A 27,615-nucleotide genomic window follows, 5' to 3' on the forward strand; every position below is an offset into this window, starting at 1 on the left:
CCAAAGATGCAGCATTGGTACACCATCACGACCGGATGCAGTCCACCGGCAATCTGCGTAAGGTGAAGCTTACTCAGACTGCCCGTCGCAACTAGTCAGCCGGGTCCAGGAAGACTGTGTCCAACAACACGCCCCTGTTTTGTAGAACAGTCCTGGTCCCCACCCACCAAACGCTGCAACATGTCAATCATCCCATGGCTAAGGGGGGACTGCGTGTGATCACGCAGGACCCGTTGTGCACATGCGCATATCGAGTTCTGCTCATGCGGATATCCCAAAACATTGAATTTGTATGTAAACTATCGGGTTTGCATACAAATCCGAATCAGGCCCTCTGTGATTAGGGGCCTAATTCAGAGATGTACACAAACCTGATGGTTTATGTACATCTATGATGGTGTAAGATCTATATATGCGCATATCCAGATCTTGTTCTGCAAGTTCGCTCGCAGTGCCCTAGACACCGCAGCCTGATTGAGGCCATTTGGGTGCGGAGCGGCAGCAACCGATCAGAAAAGCCGGCAGCAGGTGTCTATTTACACAAGACGCCTCTGCAATTGCATATTATCACTCAGCAGCTGCACACAATGACACAGCGGCTGTGTGATATGAGTCCATCTCTGCATTAGGCTCTATATCTGTTAATCTTCTCATATGCACCCGCAGAGATGGGTATATGACCTGAGACAGCTCAGTGTGATGCTTCTGCAGACTTAGAACATGACCACCACTATATAGAACCTTATGACTTTCAGGACAGTATCAAATAAATACAAAATGTCACACCTACTGGGACAGTGCCAGTACTGGCCTCTCTGACTGGAGAACTTTGGCGAGTGCTGTTTGGATGGGACTCTGTGTTCCTAATTTAGGGCCTGATGCAGACCCAGATACAATAGCTGCATTCGTCGGTATTGACTGATGTTTAGTGCATGTTCCGCGATGCTGCAGCTCCTGTCATAGTGTGTGGGAAGCCGGAGCCTGATGGGGGCGATGACCGGCAGAAGGAGCTAAAACGCAGGCATGTCACTGGCGTTTTAGGGGTGAGCCAAAACCAGCGATTGCGTCTTCCGATGCAGAATTACTGGCTTTGGTACCTTACTTGCCGTGGACATTCTACGTAACCCTAGGATGCAGCCATTGATCTTCTGTGAGACCATCAGCAATCTGAGTAACACTGAGGCTACTCAGATCGTCCCTCGCAGCTACGTAGCTACAGCCAGGAAGTCTGCGTCAGAAGACTCAGACCCTGCCTCGGCTTTCCTAGAAAATGGAGCCCACTTCCCACTCCCAAACAGCCGCAGCCTGTCAATAGGCTGCAGCTAAGGGAACCGTGAGCGATCTCGCAGAGGAAGACCTACGCATGTGCAGGTTTCTCACTATCAGTTTAGTACGCCAATCATCAGGTTTGTCTACAACACTGAATCAGGCCCAAACATGCAGAGGCAGGGACATATGCATCCACCTCTATTACATACGACCCGGGAATTTCCCTGCTCAGACTTGGGTTTTTGTGCAAGAGCCCCTTTCACACTACATCTGAGGCCCGGGAAATTCCCTGGTCAACCCCATTCAGACATAAGACTGTCTGCCCTGGCATTCTAACAGCCAGGGATGCCAGGCTGCTCACACACGCATATATGTCATATACACACAAACACACACGTCACACTCATACAAACTCACGCAATTACACACCCCTTCTCCAGATACCAGATATCACAACAAAGGGCAGCGTCTCTGTAGCTAGTGTGTGCCGGCTGCTTCTACACACGGCAGCACAACCCGGACACCTCTTTCCAATCCATCGGGTACTTAGTCTTCACCACTTCTTATAAGGGCTGTGAAACCACTTTTTCTCTACCCAGATCCAGCCCTGACAGATTTTTTCCTATTGTATGAGGACGCCCTGCTCCCTGCAGGCAGCCCTGTCTCTTTCAGACAGTTCTGCCCCCTCCAGGCAGCCCAAAATGACCAATCAGAGGCCTCTAGGTGTGATAGGGAGTAAAATCCCGGGTCGCACCATTCAGACTTAACCCGGGTTGTCTACCTGGGGACTTAAGTCCTGGGAAAAATCCTGGTCAACAGCAGGGGCGCCGATCCCGGAACAAGCGGAGGACAAGCCCCACCCCTGCTAGATTCGGTGGTGCTGGCGACATGTACATGCACATCGGGAGCACAATTAACATAACTAAATGAAAATGGTGGGGGGAGGCACTTTAAGTGCCTCTATCTCCCACACCATTTAATGTAGACAGATGGGGGTACCCTTGTTTGGAAAAAGGGTGTCTACTCTTTAGACAGTGTGCACACATAAAAACTGATGGCTGGTGATCACACTTATCACCAGACATTAACATTCTGTATTAAAGAAATATAATATAGTCCAGGCATGGGAAAATCTCTCCCCCAACCTGGCTACATATAATTAAGGGGTACCAATTTTAGAAAATGGGGTGTGCCGTCTTTCAAATATAGTGGCCTCTTATAACATATAGTCTGGCGATCACTTGTGATAACCAGACAATGTTACCCCCTGATATGGAAAACCATCATTTTCTGTTTTCTTGGAGAAGGGCACTGCATGGGTGGCCTGGGCAATCTCTGCATAGCCTCTTAATGCCCAGAGGGACGGGCAGTCCTTCAGCCATGGGTCCCCAGAGGTTTCCTCCACAGGGGGTTTTTTCTCTCCTGAGTGCTGAAGGATGACTCTTTGTAAGTCATGAGGCTTCCACCATCTTGTTTCTCTTATAGGACAAGTTTGTTAAGTCGGGTATCCACTACCCGACAGTGAAAAGACTGAACGATATCGTTCTCGTTCAGTCGTTCACTACACTACAGGGTGCCCACACTGAACGATATGTCGTTCAGTGCAGGCACAATCAATCATCTGCAAACATGCTGAACCTGACAATATCGTCAGGTTCACCAGCATGTTTGAACGAAGATAGATGTCTAAAAGATGTCTAAAAGACCAAATTTTCAAACAATTTTCAAACGATGATCAAAAGATGTTCAAACGATTATCGAACGATTTTATCGTTATCGTTCAATCGTTAAACTTTATCGTCTAGTGGATACCCCCCTTAAGAATTCTAGGCCAATCTTGGACCAGAATTCTGTTTTTTTTTTATAATGCAGAGCAAAAATGTTATATTATACTTGTGATAAAAACTCTAAATAAATTTATTTTTTAAATATATTTTGTTTGTCGGTGTCTGCTTTTTAACTTAAGTCCATTCTGAACATGTCAACATTTAAACCATGTCAATCTAAATACATGTCTATTTCTTGACTGTCAACCGAATAACCATGTCGACCTTCTGAATGTCGACACGGGACCATGAGGAGGGTTTATGGAGAAATTATGAGAATGGATGGATGCCTCTAAGGATGTGATCAAGAATTGGTAGGGAAACATTATATTGGTACTTAAGTAAGAGATAATTGCAAGTCAATAATAACATCATATTCAGGTGAAAAACTTCTGATAAGTAGATCTGATGCTTACAGAATCAGGTATATGGTCTTACTCTGTAATTGCTTTTATCCACTTTTCTCCTTCACAACAAATTTAAAGTAAGTTGAGGGAGAAATATTAAAATATCAAAAAAGGATCCAATTCACATTTTGCAATTATTTAAATAAAAAAAAAACCCAGAAAAATAAGAATACATTTTAAAAAATTATATTAATTCTGTGACTCAGAGAAGATGTTAAGCTCATATACTGAATTGCATATTAAAATTTTTGTATGACGTGGGCATGGATTACTGACATCTCAGGGACGATGGGATACTTTGGGCTGTGGTAAGGGTTCCAGTTTTGTAACTAGGGTCAATATTCCAAAGGGAGTTCAACAATGTATATTTCCCTTTGTAGTGGTCGAATATACATATTAAGGGGATGAATGTATTCTAAGAGTCTTGATACAGGACTTTATGGAGCTACTAAGGCTGCTTGCCGAGTTCACCAATTACAACACTTCTATTGTTCTTCTTTCTCTCCCCCAGAATCTGTAACGCCTCCCAGAACTCTCCGGTCGGTATAACTGAGTACTGATAATCTCACTATACAGAAGTCTATGGGTGAGGGCTAATGGCAATGTGTGGGATATAACGGTAGGAATGAGGTCACTGAGGGGTGTGGCCAGGCCCAGAAAAGACAGAAAGCATATGACAGGGCAGGTAAAGGACTAGCAGTCACAATACCTTACGTTTTCTTAAAGCCTGCGTCAGGGCCGAAGCTCTGCAAAATTTTGTCTTGCACTAACCCCGCAGCCCAAACTTGTGCTGACCGCTGGTACCAGAAAGTGTTCTACGGACATTCCAGGTGACTCTGTGGTGGTGCCCAGAGCATCCTGGCCAGCTTATAGAGATAATATAAAACTTTATCCACCCGATATATTCTCCTGTGCTGGACAAAATTAAGCGAGGAAATTTGGGAAGGTCACAGTCACTTTGACTGGTAATAAATAAATAATAATAAATAAATGGAAAATATTTAGTTTGTTTTTTAAGGTTTTTGTTAAAGAGAAAGGATATCACATCCACATTGTAATATTTAATACCACCATCCGGATAGCTGGGCAGCAGTGGGGTGTACCCACAGAAGCGTGAGACATATGAGTGGATTACATATCACATATCTGGCCCATATCCACTCACAAGACGCCTCCTTACTCTGCCAAGCCTCACAGACGATTGCTTGATGCAAGGATCCTACTATGAAGAACATTTATTCCACCTGTAGAAAAAGAATTCCTGTCTGTGCTGGTGCATACCCACCAATGTGACCATTCCCTGTATATTAAGTCTGAGCTTAGTGGGATTAATAAACTGATAACACCAAAACACGGGCTTATTAACCAGCTATAGAAAAGTAATCACTATACTAAAAAATATGTAAAAATATCATAATAATTTAATAATATAGTTTTAAATTATGATAAACAATTAAGCAATAAATATACAATGCACAGTGTTATACAATTAATTTGTTAGGAGAAACTCTGTACCCTGGGTTTAAAAACAATATCGCTCCATAAATAGAATCATCTAAAATAGGATATTAATATATGTGAAACAAGCCCATTAATGCAGTGAGAATTGCACTTTAGAATTATCCTGGACTGCTACAATAATATTAATTCAAAGACTTGGGAATTTACGGGCACCTTTAGGACGCTAATCTGGAATCCTAATGATTAACAATCCCTCCAATCATAGCAGTTCCAGTCTTGTGAGATATTACGTGTTCGGTCTATTAGCCAAGAGAGCAAGAAAAATTATTATTTTAGGAATCCAAATGAAAGAGTGCAATATTCAGCCACTGCTGTATGCGCTGCAAATAATGTGTGCGGTAAATCCGCCATCTAAAGAGTTTCTGCGCTGCCAGCGCCTTTCTCCAAGGTAAACAGAGGTATATTTACACCAAACAGGTCTGATCCTAAGATCTGATAATGGCAGAGAATATGAGAACAAAGGCCATGGGGCATATTCATCATTATTAGAAATTCTCTGAAGATAATTAGGTTTAGAACTCGCAAGGAGTTCTACCTAATTATAGGAAGAATTCATCATTCCTCTGCTCCATAACTATCTATTCCAAAAAGCTGTCATTTTTCCGATGACAGCTTTTTGGGAAATAGATAATTTCCCTGCCTGCCTGCACATTTCACTGCCGTCCTCCGTGTCTCCCCGCTCCTTTCCTCTGTCCGCCGGCGTGTACGGCTCCAACCCCTACTGACCGATCCATGCACTTTCCTATTTGTCCCCCTCCCCCCTCTTTCGCCGGTTCTGCCCGGCTGTTCGGATCTCAAGGACTGTCACTTGAGAGCGGCTTTGAAGGTTCGTGGCCCGCAGGGAGATGTTAGCTGGGCAGAGGGGGCTGCAATACTTACCTCTGTTCTCCCCACTGCCGGAAGCGTCTCCCCTCTGATCCCCGGTGACTCTTGTAAGTTCTTCTTCAATTAACTGTTTATAGTAAATAACCAGTTAATAGAAGAAGCACTTAGGAGGAGGGGAGACGCTCCGGCTGCAGCAGCAGGCAGAGGGGTGAACATACAGCCAGAGCCGGAGGAGGGAGCGACGGAGGGAGCCTGAGGAAGAGATGCAGGTAAGTATATACGGTACCGCTGCTACACAAGCTGCCCTGTAAAAGGCAGCTTGTGTATCCTTACAGGGGCTGTACGCCATCTAAATTTGGCGTACAGTAACACCATCAAATTCCGAAAATACATAATTTTCGTAATTTCATGAATAGCCTAATTTCTACATCCCCATACTAAAGTATGGGGAGTGAGGAAATGAACACAGACAGACTTAGGGGCCTATTCATTAAACCTAAAAATTCTCTGGAGATAATTAGCTTTAGAACTCTCATGGAGTTCTAGCTAATTATAGGTGGAATTCATCATTCCACCTCTCCATAAGTATCTATTCCGAAAAGCTGTCATTTTTGCGATGACAGCTTTTCGGGAAATAGATACTTTTCCCTGCCTACACTACCTTATCGCATCTGGAAACAGTGCTGCGCATGCGCTGTTACATCTGTAAAACCAGCGCATGCGCAGCACTGCCTACAGATGCGTTAAGTTTGTATTATTTGTGGAACATCAGTGACAAAAAGCTTATACTATCAAGGGACGCTGTGTTTCATGAGACTAGTTCAGCTAAAGATAGCCAGAGTATTGAACAGCCACAGAGACTTGTGTTGCTGGACATGCCTGCAGCTGAATGCGTGTCAGCGATTGAGACAGTAAGGTACAGATAACCAATTGAGGAACAGGAGTTACACGAGGAGCAACAAGGAAACCTCAAAGAAAGTATAGCGAGGAGTTTGCCTGACTTGTTCGCTGTGTACCTCAGAGACTTCATGATCCAAAACCTATAAGCCTTAAAGACAGCAATAAGTGTCCAAGCAACATGAAAGCATTAAAAGTTGTGTGTCCAACTTCAATTAGAGAAGCAGAAGAATAAAACTTGCAGTTACCTTACCTACTGCTGGGACCAAGAGTGACTTAGGCATTTCTAGTTTTGAGAAAACCATTAATATTACTATCAAACATTACTTTATCAGGGAGATGGTAAAGAATGCTTCCATTGATGTGTTGCACATGTCCAGTGAAAACATTGTTGCCGCCATATTGATGAAAAGTTTGAAGCAGCAGGATGCCTGACCTCCGACATGTGCTTCTGCGAATGGCCGTCCTGTCCAGTGTCTTTCCTCCCTATCGTTCCATATTAATGGATGTGCCCTCTGGGTCTCCAGCATTCAGCTAGCCATACAGTGCCCTAGAGGCACCACAAGTATCCTGTACCACCACTGCTTATGTATGGGGTTATAGCGTCGCTAACCACCAGGACATACACCATCCTGATGCCCGGCACACTACAACGCCTAGCATTACCCTTATGCTCCAGGCTGCATCCAATAGCTTGTTACACTTGTTCATCCCAATGTCTCTATGCCATTTGTTATTCTACATAGTTAATAAACCTGAATCCTCGTTAGGGTGTACCACGTGTGGACTAACACCACAACTTCTGCTGCACAACTCACTTAACATCCTGTATACCCAGGGCCCAGTGTACTGTCTGTGGTTAAATACATATAGTTACATCATACCATCTATCGAGTTAGGGACCACAGTTTCCTTTCTTAATCACTCAGCTAATAGGTCACATGCCCAGACGCACTCTGCTATTCTCTGCTAATGCTTCCTCTGTATCTGGCGGTTTGTCACAATCCTGGCTAGTTTTTACCTTTTGTGACTTACCTCTGCCAGCTGCTCCATGGATCTGTGTTTGTAATTCTCCTGGGACATCTGCTCTGGCTGAATCATGCTGGCTGTAACATCTCTGTGTGTGCAGACTGCTCTCCCCCCACACTGATTAAACACCTGGACCCTGCTCTGTCTGTGAGCATTGCTAGTCTTAATTGGAATCACAGGTGTGGTCCTGTTTCTCAAGGGCTGCAGAGATGAATACTCCCTCTGCATGCTGTGCCTTGCTCCACTCTGAATGCCACTGCCAGACCACCTGTCTGTATCCACCAATCGCTGCCAGACTCTAGGTATATAGATCCTCCTCTAATAGCACTCAGTGCTTGAACATCGTGTTACGTTCTGTGGTGTACTGCTTGTGCTATAGCTGTTCCTATGTGTGCCGGTATGTCCCAGGCTCCTGCTGGTTCCTAGACCAGTGCTATCTGTAAGCCTGCTGCGTTCAGCTATCCACCCTACCAGACTCTCACCTACGGCTCCCAGGCCGCTCCACGTAGCTTCCACGCTACCAGCTTCTCCACACGGCTCCTAGGCCACACCAAGTAGCTTCCACGCTACCATCTCTCACCCACGGTTCCCAGGCCGCACCAAGTAGCTTTCACGCTACCATCTCTTACCCACGGCTCCCAGGCCGCCCCAAGTAGCTTCCACGCTACCAGCGTCTACCCACGGCTATCCAGCCGCTCCCCAAAGCCATCCAGCTACCAACGTCTACCCACGGCTATCCAGCCGCTCCACATAGCCACTCAGCTACCAGCGTCTGCCCACGGCTATCCAGCCGCTCCACGTAGCCACTCAGCTACCAGCGTCTGCCCACGGCTATCCAGCCGCTCCACGTAGCCACTCAGCTACCAGCGTCTACCCACGGCTATCCAGCCGCTCCACGTAGCCACCCAGCTACCAGCGTCTACCCACGGCTATCCAGCCGCTCCATGTAGCCACTCAGCTACCAGCGTCTGCCCACGGCTATCCAGCCGCTCCACGTAGCCACCCAGCTACCAGCGTCTACCCACGGCTATCCAGCCACTCCACGTAGCCACCCAGCTACCAGCGTCTACCCACGGCTATCCAGCCGCTCCACATAGCCACCCAGCTACCAGCGTCTGCCCACGGCTATCCAGCCACTCCACGTAGCCACCCAGCTACCAGCGTCTACCCACGGCTATCCAGCGGCTCCACGTAGCCATCCAGATACCAGTCTTCCTGCCGGTCCCTGTCCGGTTCCTCCAAGTCCACTCACCTCACGGCTCATTAGCTGCACCAAGTAGCTTCCGTGCTACCATCCATCTGCAGGCTCATTTACTGGTACCCCGACCAGCTCAGTCAGCCTACCTGCCGGTCCCTGTCCGGTCCCTCCAAGTTCCTTCTGGTCTCATTCCAACGTCTCCAGTTTCCAGTTCCAGTCACTCATCACCAAAGGCAGTTCTCACTGCTACCCACTTCTTATAATAAAGAGCTATTCATGTTAACCATGGTTCCAGTCCAGCCAGCCTCCAGTGATTCCAGCTCATCACCTGATACAGGTAACTCGCTAGCACCAACTGTGACAGTATGTTCAAGCCTAACGATGGTAGCGGATCAAGCACTTAATCCTGGATCAAGTGCTTTCCGTAACCTAATCACTCGTTTGGATTCACAGGAGGCGGTACAGCATCAAGTACTACAGCTTCTGCAAATTCTGACTAACCGGCTAGATGATACCCAAATCTTACCTGAACCCCTAACTACTTTCCATCAACTACTGGAACAGCTACAGGCTCTACTCAACAAAATCTTTCAGATCATTCCTGAATTTCTTAGAGCTACCTCTGTCTCAACTAAAAACTCTGTCTTGGAATCTCTAAGAACCAAAGATTCTTCCATGCCAAGTAAAGTGAGACATCGAAGTTACCCGCGCTCCAAGCTCTCTGTGGCTGAACGCCAGCGGCGTAAAGATTTACATCTCTGTCGCTATTGTGGAGCTTCTGACCACTTTCTCAAAGGCTGTCCCCTTTGCAATTCCAGCAGTATAACTATGTGTCAACGTCTCAATGCCTGTTCCGGTCCCGTCCCGGATTCTGCCTGTTCCGGTCCCGTCCCGGATTCTGCCTGTTCCGGTCCCGTCCCGGATTCTGCCTGTTCCGGTCCCGTCCCGGATTCTGCCTGTTCCGGTCCCGTCCCGGATTCTGCCTGTTCCGGTCCCATCCCGGATTCTGCCTGTTCCGGTCCCGTCCCGGATTCTGCCTGTTCCGGTCCCGTCTCGGATTCTGCCTGTTCCGGTCCCGTCCCGGATTCTGCCTGTTCCGGTCCCAGCCCGGATTTTGCCTGTTCCGGTCCCGTCTCGGATTCTGCCTTTTCCGGTCCCGTCCCGGATTCTGCCTTTTCCGGTCCCGTCCCGGATTCTGCCTGTTCCGGTCCCGTCTCGGATTCTGCCTGTTCCGGTCCCGTCCCGGATTCTGCCTGTTCCGGTCCCAGCCCGGATTTTGCCTGTTCCGGTCCCGTCTCGGATTCTGCCTTTTCCGGTCCCGTCCCGGATTCTGCCTGTTCCGGTCCCAGCCCGGATTTTGCCTGTTCCGGTCCAAGCCCCGATTTTGCCTGTTCCGGACCCAACCCGGATTCTGCCTGCTCTGGTAGGGGACTTCAGTTGGCTACCCCAGGATGGTCCTCAAGTTTCGTAACCCAAGAAGGGGTTTTGAGTCACTCACCCCAGGAGGAAGTCTCTGTCCTCGCATCCCAAAAGGGGGGTTCATGTTCCATACCCCAAAAGGAAAAGTCGAGTCAACTTCCCCAGAAGGGGATTTTGGGTCCCATACTCCAACAGGGAGTGTCAAGTTCTGTACTCCAGGAGGGGACCTTAAGTCTCTCACCCCAGGAGAGGGTTACAAGTCTCACACCCCAAGAGGGGGTCCCAAGTTTCGCACACCAAGAGGGGGTCCCAAGTTTCGCACCCCAAGAGGCGGTCCCAAGTCTCTCACCCCAAGAGGCGGTCCCAAGTCTCTCACCCCAAGAGGCGGTCCCAAGTCTCTCACCCCAAGAGGGGGTCCCAAGTCTCTCACCCCAAGAGGGGGTCCCAAGTCTCTCACCCCAAGAGGGGGTCCCAAGTCTCTCACCCCAAGAGGCGGTCCCAAGTCTCTCACCCCAAGAGGGGGCCCCAAGTCTCGCACCCCAAGAGGGGGCCCCAAGTCTCGCACCCCAGGAGAGGGTCTCAAGTCTCACACCCCAGGAAGGGGTCTCAAGTCTCGCACCCCAGGAGGGGGTCTCAGGTCTTGCACCCCAGGAGGGGGTTTCAAGTCTCGCACCCCAGCAAGGGGCCTCAAGTATCGCATCCCAGGAGGTGGTCTCAAGTCTCATGCCCCAGGAGTGGGGTCCAGGTTCCAGTTCCCAGGGAGAAGTGTCATGTACTACTAATCCTGATCATGGCTCCTGTTCAGCATCTCCTGGAAATATCATTCCAGAGGATGACAGTTTCTGTAGCCTGTTCTCAGCCTCGAATGTTGAAGCTGCTGTCTCTGGCTCTTCAGGACTCCTTCCAGTTCCTTTAGTTGGTCCAAGTACCGAACAGCTGTCAACTTCAGTTGTTTTGATTCCTCAACAATCAGAGCATCCTCAAGTCTCTTCCAGCCCTGCACCTGAATGTGCTCCACAATCCTCGAACACACAAACTTCATTGGATACTCCAGGATACATATATTTTGATGGGGACTTATCGCAATACTTTGCATTACTGACGCAATATGCTGCAATCATGGAAGCAGATCCAGCTTGTGGTATCACTCCTACCAACCTTACTAAGTACCTTCTCTCTTCCTTTAGAGGTAAGGCATTGGACTGGGCCAATCCTCTCATCGAGTCTAAAGATCCTGTGTTATTAAAAACAAAGACTTTCAGTGAAGCTGTTATTAAAGAATTTGGTCTTAAACCTGTCAAACGAAATTCTAGTTCTGAAAATCGGTCCAAGCAGTCTGTTGGTCCTACTAAAGAATCATCCTCTGCTGAGTCCTCCACTTCCCTGAACATGAGATGTGCGGCCACCTCCTTGTCCTCTTCATACTGCGGTAACTCCCAAAACACCATCAAAATTGGTTATATTTCACTTAGTTCCTCCCAGGAGTCCTATCAATGTTCAAGTCCTACTAAACCTTCGATTTTACCTTTAGATACTGACTCGGAGTCTGAACTTGATCCTGCATATGATAATTCTCCATTCCCTGAAAACCATCTGCCATTTGACCCTGTCCTTTCCAGTCATGTGTTTCCACAGGACTTACCAGAGATCCCATGTCCATTGGTTGGCACAAAACGTTCTCGCAGCAGAAAGAAGAATCGACGAAGGTCTTGAATCATCCCCTTTGAAGAATTTCCACTTCTGGTATCCCAATAATGCAGAATTAAGAAGATGTCTAAAGAGATGCTTCTAGAGTGATGGTGTTCCTATGTTTGAAGCTCCTGTAATGTCATGTTTGGAAGAAAGTTTTTCAGTTTCCTGGGCGTCTCATTTTTTCATGTTCTCCTATGTATTTATTTGGGTGTTCGGAGTCCACCCTTGAAGAGGGGGGTACTGTCACAATCCTGGCTAGTTTTTACCTTTTGTGACTTACCTCTGCCAGCTGCTCCATGGATCTGTGTTTGTAATTCTCCTGGGACATCTGCTCTGGCTGAATCATGCTGGCTGTAACATCTCTGTGTGTGCAGACTGCTCTCCCCCCACACTGATTAAACACCTGGACCCTGCTCTGTCTGTGAGCATTGCTAGTCTTAATTGGAATCACAGGTGTGGTCCTGTTTCTCAAGGGCTGCAGAGATGAATACTCCCTCTGCATGCTGTGCCTTGCTCCACTCTGAATGCCACTGCCAGACCACCTGTCTGTATCCACCAATCGCTGCCAGACTCTAGGTATATAGATCCTCCTCTAATAGCACTCAGTGCTTGAACATCGTGTTACGTTCTGTGGTGTACTGCTTGTGCTATAGCTGTTCCTATGTGTGCCAGTATGTCCCAGGCTCCTGCTGGTTCCTAGACCAGTGCTATCTGTAAGCCTGCTGCGTTCAGCTATCCACGCTACCAGACTCTCACCTACGGCTCCCAGGCCGCTCCACGTAGCTTCTACGCTACCAGCTTCTCCACACGGCTCCTAGGCCGCACCAAGTAGCTTCCACGCTACCATCACTCACCCACGGTTCCCAGGCCGCACCAAGTAGCTTTCACGCTACCATCTCTTACCCACGGCTCCCAGGCCGCCCCAAGTAGCTTTCACGCTACCAGCGTCTACCCACGGCTATCCAGCCGCTCTCCAAAGCCATCCAGCTACCAACGTCTACCCACGGCTATCCAGCCGCTCCACATAGCCACTCAGCTACCAGCGTCTGCCCACGGCTATCCAGCCGCTCCACATAGCCAGTCAGCTACCAGCGTCTGCCCACGGCTATCCAGCCGCTCCACGTAGCCACTCAGCTACCAGCGTCTACCCACGGCTATCCAGCCGCTCCACGTAGCCACCCAGCTACCAACGTCTACCCACGGCTATCCAGCCGCTCCACGTAGCCACCCTGCTACCAGCGTCTGCCCACGGCTATCCAGCCGCTCCACGTAGCCACTCAGCTACCAGCGTCTACCCATGGCTATCCAGCCGCTCCACGTAGCCACTCAGCTACCAGCGTCTACCCACGGCTATCCAGCCACTCCACGTAGCCACGCAGCTACCAGCGTCTGCCCACGGCTATCCAGCCGCTCCACGTAGCCACTCAGCTACCAGCATCTGCCCACGGCTATCCAGCCGCTCCACGTAGCCACTCAGCTACCAGCGTCTACCCACGGCTATCCAGCCACTCCACGTAGCCACCCAGCTACCAGCGTCTACCCACGGCTATCCAGCCACTCCACGTAGCCACCCAGCTACCAGCGTCTACCCACGGCTATCCAGCCGCTCCACGTAGCCACCCAGCTACCAGCGTCTGCCCACGGCTATCCAGCCGCTCCACGTAGCCACCCAGCTACCAGCGTCTACCCACGGCTATCCAGCGGCTCCACGTAGCCATCCAGATACCAGTCTTCCTGCCGGTCCCAGTCCGGTTCCTCCAAGTCCACTCACCTCACGGCTCATTAGCTGCACCAAGTAGCTTCCGTGCTACCATCCATCTGCAGGCTCATTTACTGGTACCCCGACCAGCTCAGTCAGCCTACCTGCCTGTCCCTGTCCGGTCCCTCCAAGTTCCTTCTGGTCTCATTCCAACGTCTCCAGTTTCCAGTTCCAGTCACTCATCACCAAAGGCAGTTCTCACTGCTACCCACTTCTTATAATAAAGAGCTATTCATGTTAACCATGGTTCCAGTCCAGCCAGCCTCCAGTGATTCCAGCTCATCACCTGATACAGGTAACTCGCTAGCACCAACTGTGACACGGTTTCTGCTATTTATTTACATTTCACTTTCCACAATTCATTAATCCAGTTGTTATTTGGTGGGTCCTCGGAGGCCACGGCATAGGTACACTCCAAGATCCTACTCGTTTTCACATCATGGGTGGGATGTATTAACGGGAAAGATGCTGTAAAGCTCCTGAAAATGCAGCTTTTGGGGGTTTTATCGCATTCCCCATATGTACAAAGCACCGGAATGCAATGCTTCTTATCGAACGCGCCGCGCATGCACAGAAGGATGCCAGAGGGACTTCTGGGTGTTAAACCTGGAAGTCCCTCTGTCCGGAGCCATCGCAAAGAACTTCTCTTATCGGGAGAACTGTCCTTTGCGATATTCTAGGTACATACCACGGTAATGAACCGCGGTATTTACCCGAAGACAGGCGGGATGTACCGCATTGCGGATGTGATGCTTAGTACATCCCACTGTCCATTATGTATACGCAGACTCTCTAATTTCACAATTTCCCACAATATAATATGCTGAGCTAAATAACAATGAAAAATTGATTTTGTACCTTTTGACTCATTGTTCAAATTCCTATCCAAGGGAGTCTTGGATCTCATTAAGGGAAAGGAGTCGGGCTCTCTATAAGTTACAGAGCTGTGTTAATAACTTCTCAGAATTATTTTATTTTTAGAGCACCAGGCTTAGGGGGTCATTCAGACCCGCTCGCGAGCGGCAGGACGCTCGCAAGCAGGTCGATGTTCCCCACTGCGCATGCTCCCTCCGTCGTGCGTATGCGCGGGACCCGGCGAGCGACGGGCTCACCATCGCTCCGGGTCTCACACCAAAGGGGGCGTGCTGTCGATGTTGATTGACAGCACGCCCCCTTTGGTGGGCGTGCCGGGGGCGTGCCTGCCAGACGGAGGCGTTCCTATGGGAACACCTACCGTCTCAAGCCGGCCCCACTGACATCACTAGTGATGTCAGTGGGAGTGATTTTGGCTCTGATAGAGCCAAAATCACTCCAGGGCTTGCGGCAGCGAGACCCTACCGCAGGGTCTCCCTTGCAAGCCCGATGGTCGCGATGGTCAAGACCATCGCAACCGTCATCATGGACGCTCGCTATAGCTGTGGGTGGTAACGCTCCAAAAAAAGGTAGGAGGGCCCTGATTCAGAGCGAGCGCTCTGGTCAGAGCGTTCAGCTCTGAATCAGGCCCTTTTATTCCATTTTTTTTTACAGTAAACAAATTTCAAGCTTAATGGGAACATCACCTAGCACTCTAGGTTATTCTTTCCTATTCCCAATTTGTTTCCCGGCATAGGCTCCTAGAGGTAAATTTACTAAAGGTCAATTTCAATCAATTTTCATCAATTTAGATCTATTTAAAATCGATTTAAATCGATGTTGTATTTCTGGGGCTAAATCACACTTTTACTAACAGACAATTTCTGATTTGCTTTTTTAGGTGTTAGTAAATGTGTGATTTATCCCCAGAAAGACAACATCAATTCAGATTGATTTTATATTGATTAAAATCGATTGAAATCGACCTTTAGTAAATTCACCCCGTACTGTTATATATCCAGTACACATTGGGCCTGATTCAGAGCCGCTCGTAAGCGGCCGCTCGTTCATTCCGAGCGATGTTTGCACAACTGCGCATGCGTACGGATCGTAATACGCATGCGCGAACCAGTCATTGCGGCTGAAAATCGTTTGTTCGCTAAATAGCAAATGCCTGCTATTTTGAGTGACAGGAGGAGGCGTATGTGGGTGGTAACAGGGGAAGGTGCTTGAAAACGGGGAGTGGAGATCAGAACGCAGGCGTGCTTAAAGGTAAAAACGGGCGTTTTAAGGGTGTGCATAATTAATACAGCAGCGTCATTGACCACGTCACTGGGTTATTTTATAGTCAGAACTGCTCGCAAGATTGCAGTAGGAAAAACCAACCACAATAATAGCGAGCAGTTCATATGCTGGTCGATGTACTCGATTAATCTAATAAATAGCGGACATGACGTAGGATGCGAGCGGCCAGGGGGCATAGTTTTCCAAAAAACAACCGCATGTTTTGTTCGCTCGTTCAGACCTAGAGGCGTGAACAGACCGCAAAGAGCGAACGGTTCATTTGAATAGCCACCCCTTTTTTCTGAACGAGCGACCGCAAATAGCGTCCGGCTCTGAATGAGGTCCATTGTCTTTGTGCTTATTATCATCAAAACATATAACAGGTAAAAAAAGTTAATAACATAAAAGAGTAAGCAATGCAGGGTAATTGGCTGAAGGCAAGATAATGTAGCGTATACTCTGTGTTTAATGTACTAATTAATTACCATGTAAATTCATGGTTACATGTCCCCTTTATAATAAGTGTGCTATTTCAATTGCTTATCAATACACTGCAGCAACAGTATTATATTACAAAAATAGTAAATTGATGCAACACCTGCATGTGACAGTAGCGCTAAACAGCATTAGTATAGGTAGAAGAAAGGAGAACACTCATTTATAATCTCACTACACTTACAAGACTTGGATTCTGGGGATGGTGGTGAAATATTGCAAACTGCCAGGTCGCTCTTTGACTTTTTAGGCTTCTTTGCATTCACCTGCCAGGGTTTGTCATAGCTTCGAAAATCCCGTCTGGTTCCTTTGTTTTCTGTGGAAAATAAAACCATAATGAGTGACCCATGTCATGTACAACATTGTTATTTGACATGTCAGAAAAGAAGGAACGTCTAGGCAACCTCTCACAGCAAGTCACTCCGCCTGCTGTCAATCTACAAATTCTAGCATGCTTCACTAGCTATAAGCACAGCATGGCATAGACCTAGACCAAATGGAGATCAGTTTGCTGCTGATGTCTGACCCCAGGTGTCAAGTAACGCTACAATTGTCATTTAACACTCAAGGAGAATAAATATGGCTTTAAAAAAAGTACATTACATTATTTAACTTACCTACAAAGGGTAAAATAAGTATTGAACACATCAGCATTTTTCTCAGTAAATATATTTGTAATGGGGCTATTTTGCCAAATGTCAGCAACAACCCATGCAATCCACACATGCAAAGAAATCAAACCATAGATGTCCATAAGTTAAGTTATGTGTAATAATGTGAAATGACACAGGGAAAAAGTATTGAACACATGAAGAAAATGAGCTGCAAAAAGGCATGGAAAGCCAAGACACCAGCTGAAATCTATCAGTAATTAGAAAGCAATCCTGCCCCTTGTCAGTGCAAATTAATATAGGCTGGTTCAGTCCCAACTGATGGCCTATAAAAAGATGTCTCATTACCAAGGTGTCACACAAGAAACATCTCTTGATGGGTAAAAGCAAAGAGCTCTCTCAGGACCTTTGCAACCTTATTGTTGCAAAACATACTGATGGCATTGGTTACAGAAGGGTTTCTAAACTTCTGAATGTTCCATTGAGCACGGTTGTGGCCATAATCCGGAAGTGGAAAGAACATAATTTCACCATAAATCAACCACAACCAGGTGCTCCTCGCAAGCTTCAGAAAGACCTGGAATTAGCAGGTACAATTGTTTCAAAGAAAACAACAAGTAATGTACTCAACCGCCATGGCCTGTATGCACGCTCACCACGCAAGAGTCCATTGCTGAAGAAAAAGCATGTTGAAGCTCGTTTAAAGTTTGCTGCACAACATTTGGACAAGCCTGTGAAATACTGGGAGAATATAGTCTGGTCAGATGACACCAAAATTTAACTCTTTGGATGCTAAAATACACACCATGTTTGGAGGAGAAATGGCATTTCACATCACCCCAAAAACACCATACATTATGGTGTGGGGTTGTTTTTCAGAATACGGTACTGGCATACTTAATTTGATTGAAGGAAGGATGAATGGAAAAATGTACAGAGATTTTCTTGATAAAAATTTGCTGCCATCTACCAGGATGCTGAAGATGAAACGGGGGTGGATATTTCAGCAAGACAATGATCCCAAACACACAGCCAAGGACACTCTCAATTGGTTTCCGAGAAAGAAAATAAAGCTGCTAGAATGGCCCAGACAATCACCTGACTTGAATCCAATTGAAAATCTATGGAAAGAACTAAAGATTAGAGTTCATAGAAGAGGCCCACTGAGAGGTGAGAGGTGATGGATTTGAGTCTAAGGTATGACAGTATTTTGAAATGTGTGTGTAAATAAAAGAGGATGTGATTGAAGATGCTTGGAGAGGTGGCCAGATGGAGTTGGAGTCAGCCAGGGAGGAGATAGAGGAGGCCAGGAGATGTCGGGGATAAAAGAAGAGGAAGCTACAAGTGCGAATGATTATAAATAGAAAATTGATAGGCCCATACAGCGCCCCCTGTCCTGTGCCATGGCATCTGTCTCACCACCCTAGTTACGGCCCTTGATTTTACTAACAGTGTCTTGCTAAAAAAGGTAGTATCCTTTTAAAAAATACGATCAGTAGCGCCGTGTTGCTATGTAGATAAACCCCAATGTGTGTAGAAATTGCAAGTATAAAGCCTGCAGGGCATTGTGTTGCACAAGGGTACACAATCTATAAACAAAAATGCAATGTTTACACATTACAATGCAGCAGGTGTTCAATTTATCTTATTGGTTTATTAATGATGCTGTGATAAGCCCTAGCTCTTGTGTTTTCCTTGGAGAAAGAGTCAATTTCAGCTTCTCATTAGTTACCAAGTGGTAAGCTGCTTAGAAATCACAGATTTTGCCTCCAATACCTCTTTATCCGTCGTTTACCACGGTCTCCATAGACCTCTATGACATTTAACAAGTGACAAAAAGCTGAGCGTTCCAGTGCTAGCTAATGCCACCATGAGATGCGTTAACCCTACTTAGCAATGGAGACTAGCGAAGTTAAAGAAGTATGCGCACGTGCTGATGTCAGCCAAGTATGCACAATTCACATTAACCTTTCGCTGGCAGAGTAGCGGAGAAGCAGGATTTTTGCTAGGGCTCCAAAAGGAACTCTGGGGTGGAAAACTGCAGCTTCTACAAGATGATGTATTGTTGCAATATGAAGTGATACATGAGCATAGTAACCGCTCTGTCTTGTTAAACAGTCCCCTTAATGTATAAAGCAGAGGGTCCCAAACGCGGTCTTCAAGGCTCCCCAACAGTTCAGGTTTTAGAGATACCCATGGTTGAGAGCAGGTGGTTATATCAAATTGACTGAGGTACTAATTAAGGAACTGATTAACTACCGTAGGCTACTGCGATTACGCACGCAATCGGACGATTGTTGCGTTCTGTGCATGCGTATGCATCGCAGTGCGCGAACTGGCCACTGCGATCAGGATTGTGATCACAATGAAGACGCAGACTCATCACAGAGTGATTGACAGGAAGTGACATTTGTGGGTGGTGACGGGGGGGTGGTCAGGCAAATGCAGGCGTGCCAGTGTGTTTCAATGCCATTATAAATTAGTCACTGCAATGGCCTATGCAGCCTGAGGCCTCATAGCGTGCGTGGTTGTTAGCAATTTCTGAGTAAGGTCAGGGCTTGTGCAAGTGCGCGTGAGGCTGCGATGGTACTCGATTGTACCGATGTTTTCACAGTCTTGCTAAACATTACAGATGTGTGGTAAGTAAAATGGGCGTCCTTATGTAGTGCTGCAAGGGCATTGTGATCGCAATGGATTAGCATACTATTGCAGTTGAACTGCAAGCGTAATCGCTATTGCATACACAGTTGCGTACGGTAGTGAATCAGGCCCTAAGTCACCTGTGGTCAACCATGGATATCTCTAAAACCTGAACTGTTGGGGAGTCTTGAGGAACGAGTTTGGAAACCTCTGGTATAAAGCGTCCTGCAATCATCACCACACAGTACAGAGAAATACCAAACATAATTGACGGAATACATCATTCACCAATGAGTAACATGCTAAGCTGGTAGCATAAATAAATTAGAGAAGTATATATTATACTAAATTACAGTTTGTCGACATTGGTGGAATTGCTACATTTCCCCAGCTGAAAATCGTTGCACCCTGCAGAGAAACCTTAACAATTAAGAACAGAATTTGTCATCCTGATTTTCCCCAATTAAAAATATATAAACCCCATAGATTAACCCACTGACAATGAAACCCCAATAAATGATGTGGCTCTCAGAGGTACTTTGGGTAAAGTGTTTCATGTAACAATAGGCAAATAGAAGAAAAATAATGGTGTGGGAGGTCCCCCAAACATTGATAACCACCAGCCATAGGCTTTTAAGCCTAGGCTTGGCTGGCAGTGGAAAAATCAGCAGGACAAAGAGTGTGAGAGCTCCCTGAATTTTTACTAACCTCCACTAAGCCTCACCAGTCTTGGCGGTGGCACTATATAGCAGGGGAGACAATCGGCATAGTATCCCCGCCATACAGTAGTTACACACCACTCTCGGCCAGTCAGCACAGTGAGGCTTGCAGAAAACATGCCACCCCCTCCCCTGTGCTGATAGCACTAGGACTATTCCCCACAACCCATGAACAGTGATTGTGGGGTTAATTAATTGATAAAAATAGAATATTATTTTTTTAACTGTGGGACTATAGGTCTTAGCAGCCCTAAACATTGGGCATGGCAGGGCTAGCGAAGACATGCTGGCACTTGGAGAAAGTTATAAATATTTCTAATTAGTATTTTTCTCTATATGAGGGTAATCAGCTGGGACAAGCAATGTATGTCTATCCTATGAAATGGCCTGATGCGTTAAAAGTTACAAACATTAAATTATTTATTTATTCCTATATCCAGTCTGGCAGAATACTTGTTTGATCATTTCCAGTAAGTCGAAGCTACCCTGTAATCAAAGGCTCATCCCTGCATTAATATACATGAAAATGGATCATTTATAGATTCACATTAACCTGGACGCTACATTTCTTTGAAACATGATTTTCTCATGTAAGAAAATTTAGATTATGTAATTGCTTAAGCCAAAGAATTAAGCGGCTGTGTAAGCACATTTATTTTATTTAATTTACATAATTCAATTTGCATAGTGAATGCCAGCAATGCAGTATGAATAGAGGCACATTTACCGTGACCGTGTGCCTTTGGTGCTATTTCATCTATTTAATTGATTGCTAAACTAACCGTTTAAAGTGCACCTGTGGCCTGGGCCTATTAGATCTAGCCACTTTGTGGGCTGAAACAATATGTATGGTAATACAATAGGCTATGAAGTCATTTGGAACCCGTGCGATCACTAAGGTGTGCGGCATTTCCTGCTGCAGTGTTGTCTGAGGTCCCCGGTGAGACTGCATTCTCATGACTATTGGTTTTTCCCACAATTTGGTTGCTCTACTGGTCATATTTGACACATTTAAATTAGAAACAATTTTTGCACAGAACCTAGTAAAAAGTACAACATATAGGGCTCTATTTATTGAGAGGTGAAGAGCAGTATTGCCTTGGTAAATGCTCTATCACAGCTGGTCCGTATTGTGAGCAGTTTGCCGCCATCCCCATTAATTCTATTGGGACGGGGGCTAATTCCCAGCAAACAAACAAACAAACCCTGATCCCCCCTCACATTACACAAAAAGTCAAATTGTCTTAACTCAAGCTGGGTGCACACTTTAAGATATATTGGGGCAGATGTATGAAGCTGTGGAAAGTGATAAAGTGGAGAGTGATAAACGACCAACCAATCCGCTCCCACCTGTCATTTTTCAAACACAGCCTGTAACATGACAGTTGTGAGCTGATTGGTTGGTCGTTTATCACTCTGCACTTTATCACTTTCCAGAGCTTCATACATCTGCCCCATTGTACGATATATCACACGGATCGTATAGTGTGTATTCGCGATTGCGCGTGCATGTCGGCCGTTCATCGAATTGTCCCATTTGCTGTGTTGCACACCAGACGGGACAATGTAATTAACAATGACATGCTGCTACATTCAGTATGGAACAATACACTGTGTGGTGGTACACCGGATCATGCAATGTGTATGCCCGGCGCGTTTTATCGTCACTGGGTACACACATCGTATAGTGTGCAGCCAGCTTTATACCCCGTGTTAGTAAGTACCGTTGCATCATTGTAGCATTGTAACGACAGCAATTCTCTTAATGCCATCTCTAGGTGTCAACAAAAGATTTAAAACATGCTGTATAGTTAGAATAGAGCAATTTTAATATTAACATTTGAAAGTTGTTGTTTTTTTTAAAGTCAGATACATCTATTATAAATAAAGCTTAAAGCTGGCTCTCACACATGACCAACTGCAGTAAAGAACTTGTGAGCCAGTTATAGCATGCGCTATGGTCCCATAACTTTGCCATCCCCTTTACCACATGTAGGAAAAAATGGGTTGCTGCCATAACTAAGCTCCAGGCTCCGCCACATCCTCATGGCTTTGGGCTACTGGAACACAAGTCAGGAATTCATATTTATGTGAATGAGGAGAACCACACATAGTAACTTACCTGATGATTCACTTTCTGCCCACAGAGCAGCTGACCCAGACAATGTCCTGTGCAGCTGGCCAACATTCCCCAGTTTTGATTGGAGATGGTTAATTAAAAATGGGATTGGCTGGTCTGGCGTCTCTGTGATCAACTTGGTCATTAATTCCTAAGGACAGGAAAAACGTATTTACAAAAAAAACCACAGTATTTGTTTGAGGTGAACAAAGTAAATACAATTCATATTAGCCAACTTTCCTAGGATTTAAAGATTTGAACCCTGGAAATGTTTGTCCTTGTGAAAGTCCTTCATTTTTTATATTTACCACATGCCCAGTACTATTTACCAAGATGGCTGCTGTGGTTGAAGGCAGTATTCTATGTATGCATAGAGTATAATAAAATAGTTTTAAAATCAAGTCATGTAACCAGGTATAGAGTCATAGGGGTACATTTACCAAAGTGCAGGTTTTTAGAAGTTAAGTTGTTGCCCATAGCAACCAGATTCTAGCTATTATCTTGTAGAATGTGCTAAAAAAAATCTGGTTGGTTTGCTATGGGCAGCAATTCCTCTTCTAAAAATATACCCCATGGACTCGCATAGGTCACTGTATCAATGACCAACATTACTAAACAGCACACTATTCTTCTCTTTGAAGTTGAATTAGGATCACTGGCTAATAAAAATATGCACACATACTTGTTGACTTGAAAAAGAAAACACCACTGAAATTAATTCCAGAGACTACGGTAGGAATTCTATTAGGTGCAGGATTCAATTAGCTGCAAGAACTCCACGCATTAAGCGCCAGAGGGTGGATTTTTCCTTGCAGCGTCAGGAGCTGCAAGGATAAAACTGCGTTAACGCACTGGGAACTCGCAGGTTCCAGCACTTTACTCAGAATCATGGGTTAGTGCGCATTAACCCGGGGTTTAATGTACAAGGAAAATGTAGAAGGTTTGAATAGCTCCAAAGGTGAAACGTAGAGCTTTTCCCCATGCGGCAAATCCCGCGCTTAATTGAATTCCAGTTTACTAATTCTAATTTGTCACACAACATGTAAATTGACCTACTGTAGATAATGAAATGAAAATATTTCCTGTAATTAAAGTGTTAATGTGTCTAAGACAGAGGTTCCCAAAGTCCGCCATTACAGTCCACATTTTAGGGATATCCAAGCTTGAGTCCAGATGGTTAAATCAAATGGACTGAGGTACTAATTAAGTCACCTGTGCTCAAGCATGCATATCCCTAAAACGTGGACTTTGGGAACCTCTGGTCTAAGATTTAGTATGGCACTGCTGTAGTTGCCTGAGGAAGCGGAACTACTATGAAACGCGTAGCAGATTATTAAAGTGAGAGCTTTCTGAACATATTTTTGTTTTATGCTCTATTTCTATACTATTGCTGTGTGAGATATGTTTCACTGTCTGTATTTTTTTCTGTCATTGCCAGTGGATCTATTTTTTCCTAAAACCATGAAGCTAATTTCTTTTGTTACAAACTTGAAATTCATGTAACAACATATTCTGATACAATTACATCTGGTATTGCCTGTTAACAGGAGATTTAACTCCAGGGCAATCTTTTGTGCAACCTTTTGCTTTTTATTAATAAAAGGAACTTGTTATTTGAAATTCAAATTTATCTATATGGACTATTCTTGTATTATGTGCACAGCCCACTTGCAATGAATACACAATATCAGCCTTATGTCAAGAGAAATTGGAACCTTTAGCAGCTGTTATCTATTTTACTACTGATAATTATATTGGAAGGATCCCAAACTTTAAGGTCAAAGTCATCTTTGCTTACAAGCTCTTCGTATTTCTAGTTGTCGTTGTAAAATGTCATTATCACAGGCAGCTGGACGCCACGTACATGCTATTTGCAACATCAGGCTCTGAAAATGACAGTATGATCATTGATGAAGACCGTGATTGGCCGAAACGCGTTGGTATGTGATCTGACATGTGACACGCGCGGACGGTGATGGAAGGACCAGCAAGTACGGCTCATTCTTTTACACCACCACCAGGTCTGTCAGCCAGCCATGGGCAGAACTATGGGAGACAATGGAGGCGTCTGCCGCTGGGCTTCAGCTCTGAAGGGGCACCTCCTCCATTGTCCACAACATAGTTACAGCCCTAAGCGGGGTGACCATGACGGTACCCGAAATGTACCGTCATGGCCGCTCAATACATGGCACCCCTTCCCAGCACCTGAGAAGCCACCATACACTAGTAGAGAGCTCCATGTCAGACCGTCAGCTGCTGCCTTCAACTATCTATAGCCTGTCTGCATGCAAATTGTTACATTACAGTGTCAGCGACTGTGACGGGGGGGGGCACCAAATTATAACTTGTGTCCGGGCGTCTGGGATGAACTTACACCACTGCAGCCAGTTACAACTCATGGGACTCTAAAGACTCCAGTGATCCGGACGATATTACCAGCACCCGGGCACCGTCTCCTCCACCAGTGCTCAACAACACAGGAGAATCAGCTGTGTCTAGGAGCGGGCTTCATCTCTGTCAACAAGAACTCGGGGTAAGTCGCAGCACGGGATGCCGTGTCTATAGACACCTCTTTGACTTTGTTGAAATCACACCCTGTACCAGTATACACCTATACAGGGTTAAAGTATGTCAACTCGGCATAGGGAAAGGGACTGGATACCCAGATTCCTTTACCATCCCAGGGCATCCAAAATAGAAGGGTGGTCGGTAAGTAATACCATTAGGTTATGTAGGTACAAAGTACCATACATCGAGACCTAAAGGTACCCCTCTGACACACCTGGACTAACTTATCATCCCAGGGGTCTAGATTTCTCTCAATCTGTATATTGTGGCGCAGGAATACGTAGGAAAGCTATGGATAGAGGCTCCCTAAAAGAGCGGACTAACCTCCTGGGCCACACACCGGTCACAGGACCTCATTCAGACCTGCTCGCTAGATGCGTAAGCTCACTCCCAGCATATGCAAATTCGGCTAAGTGACTGTATTGCAGGCGATCGCACGGCAAGGCATAAGCACGCCCACTATGTCTTGGTGTGCGATCGCTTTGTGTATATAGACGCCCACCAGCCTGTCTTTAGATGCCCACTAGCGCAAGTCATCTCTTGGAAGTGTATGGAAGCATCAGTACATCGGATACCATAGGCAGCGAGCGCAGCGCTTAAGGTAGCCTATACCCTGCCACAAGCACTGCGATCACTTCAGAGTGAAATGCCACCAAGTGATGTGTACTATGACGCTGTCTTTTAATTATACATTCCTCTGAAACAGTGTTGGGACACACAGGCACGCCTGCGTTCGCATCTCCACTCCCTCGTTATTAATGGCCTGCCCCTGGCACCACCCACAAATGGCCTCTCCTGTCACTCAGTCTACTGGGCAGTCTATGCGCAGCAAGCAAACACATCCCGATCTCTCGCATTGGTTCGCGCGTGCACATTGCGATGCATATGCATGCGCAGATAGCGACTATCGGCCAGCTACGAGCGTTCGCATCATAGCAAATGGGTCTGAATCAGACCCACAGTCCCATGTGGTATTCCATCCACCATTCTATCCATTGGAGCATTGTGTCTCCTATTTTTCCAATAAATACATTTGATTTTATATTATATATTTGTGAGGTACTCCATATTCATTTCAGAGTTATACATGTGCATTACTACAGTGGTATTGAATAGTTTCATTTATTACACGCAGATGAGCGCTCTTTGTAAACTGGCTTTTCTACTACCCTGCTGTGTGATCACGCAAATTACATCCACACACAATGGAGATAGTTCCTGATGACACAAATTGCGTTCTCAATGGCCAGTAAACTTGACCACAAAGAAGCAGGATCCAGGAGGGTGGAAATAACTTATCATTATGCTTTAAACCAATACTTTTAATATTCTACTATGCACATTTAGAAATATCTAATTATTCAGTGCATTAATTACCTTTGATGCCTATATTGGGGAATTACAGCAGGCTAATTCTGCTCGCAACTTCATTGGCTGCGAGAAGAAATAAATATATGACACATATCCTGGGAAGCCAGCAGAATGGCTACCACTGCAGTGGCAAACGCAGGATTTCTAGAGGGGAGTTTCCAAATGCGTGATTTAGAGTGAGTGTGGCCAGTCCATGGAGAGGGCATAATTATCACTTATCCAGCTTTAATATGCGTCATACAAAGTGTATTGTGTGTCATAATTCCAGCATATACAAGACCAGAGATCACAGTAAGCCATTAAAATGCGGCAGAAGGGCCATCCTGCTTGAGCTGAATGTTTTTATTTTAGAGGTGAGCACCATTCCAGGGCATGGGAGCAAGTCCGGGAGTCTGGTGGAGCAGCAGAAGAACCTAGCACTGCCCTGGACATACAGTATATGTAAATATTGGGCTCTATAGCAGCGCATCCCTAACATTGCATGTTTTCCAAATCCCCTAATTGGTGCACAGGTGTATTTATTACTGGCTGATACATGTTAAAAGATCCACAGGTGGTGCTATTTATTTCATTTATGATACTGAGAAGAACATGCAGCACTAGTAAAATTCCATTATATTACTATTTCTATTGTGGTCATGGTGTGGACTGGGGAGGGGGGTTTCCAGGCAGATGGAAACCCCCCCTGCGTTTGCCTATGCACTGGTGCTCGCGTGTAATTGAATTTCCTCCATAGAGGAGTACAGAAATGGTTACATTTGCTCCAATGTCTCTATTGCAGAGACTGACATATTTAGTCTATTACTACTCTATTTCTGTTCAAACCTCAGAATGAATTGTAGTCTATTTATTAAGGCTTTTTACCTTGAAAATAAAAAGACTTCTCCACATGATGTGAGGGTGCAATTTAAAAAAAAAAAACACAATCCCCATTATTCTCAATGGTGACTGCGATCTGGCTCAGTTTACCAATCTCCGAAAAGCTTAGCTTTTCAGCGTTTGGTTCCAAAACCATCTTCAGATGGATTGGGTACAGGAAGCTGGCGCACAGGATCCAGACGGTCAGAATCCCGACACTGGTTTCCCGACAGGGTTAGAATACTGACACCTATCG

The 27,615-nt window shown here is 45.9% G+C and overlaps 1 protein-coding gene across 2 annotated transcripts in view; it reads right to left on the reverse strand.

Annotated features, from left to right (window-relative positions):
- The window catches only part of CUNH8orf34 (chromosome unknown C8orf34 homolog), a 351,910-nt gene that overhangs the window by 249,552 nt on the left and 74,743 nt on the right, over positions 1-27,615 (reverse strand). For both annotated transcript variants that reach the window (XM_088471481.1, XM_088471480.1), the window contains exons 2-3: positions 22,566-22,713; positions 16,658-16,789 (exon numbers count right to left, since the gene is read on the reverse strand). In XM_088471481.1, the coding sequence (XP_088327607.1) occupies positions 16,658-16,789; positions 22,566-22,713 (280 nt within the window). The remainder of the gene's footprint in view (positions 1-16,657; positions 16,790-22,565; positions 22,714-27,615) is intronic.

This window comes from Taudactylus pleione, unplaced genomic scaffold (genome assembly GCF_031769625.1).
Source record: "Taudactylus pleione unplaced genomic scaffold, aTauple2 ptg000114l, whole genome shotgun sequence".
Classification (NCBI taxonomy): domain Eukaryota; kingdom Metazoa; phylum Chordata; class Amphibia; order Anura; family Myobatrachidae; genus Taudactylus; species Taudactylus pleione.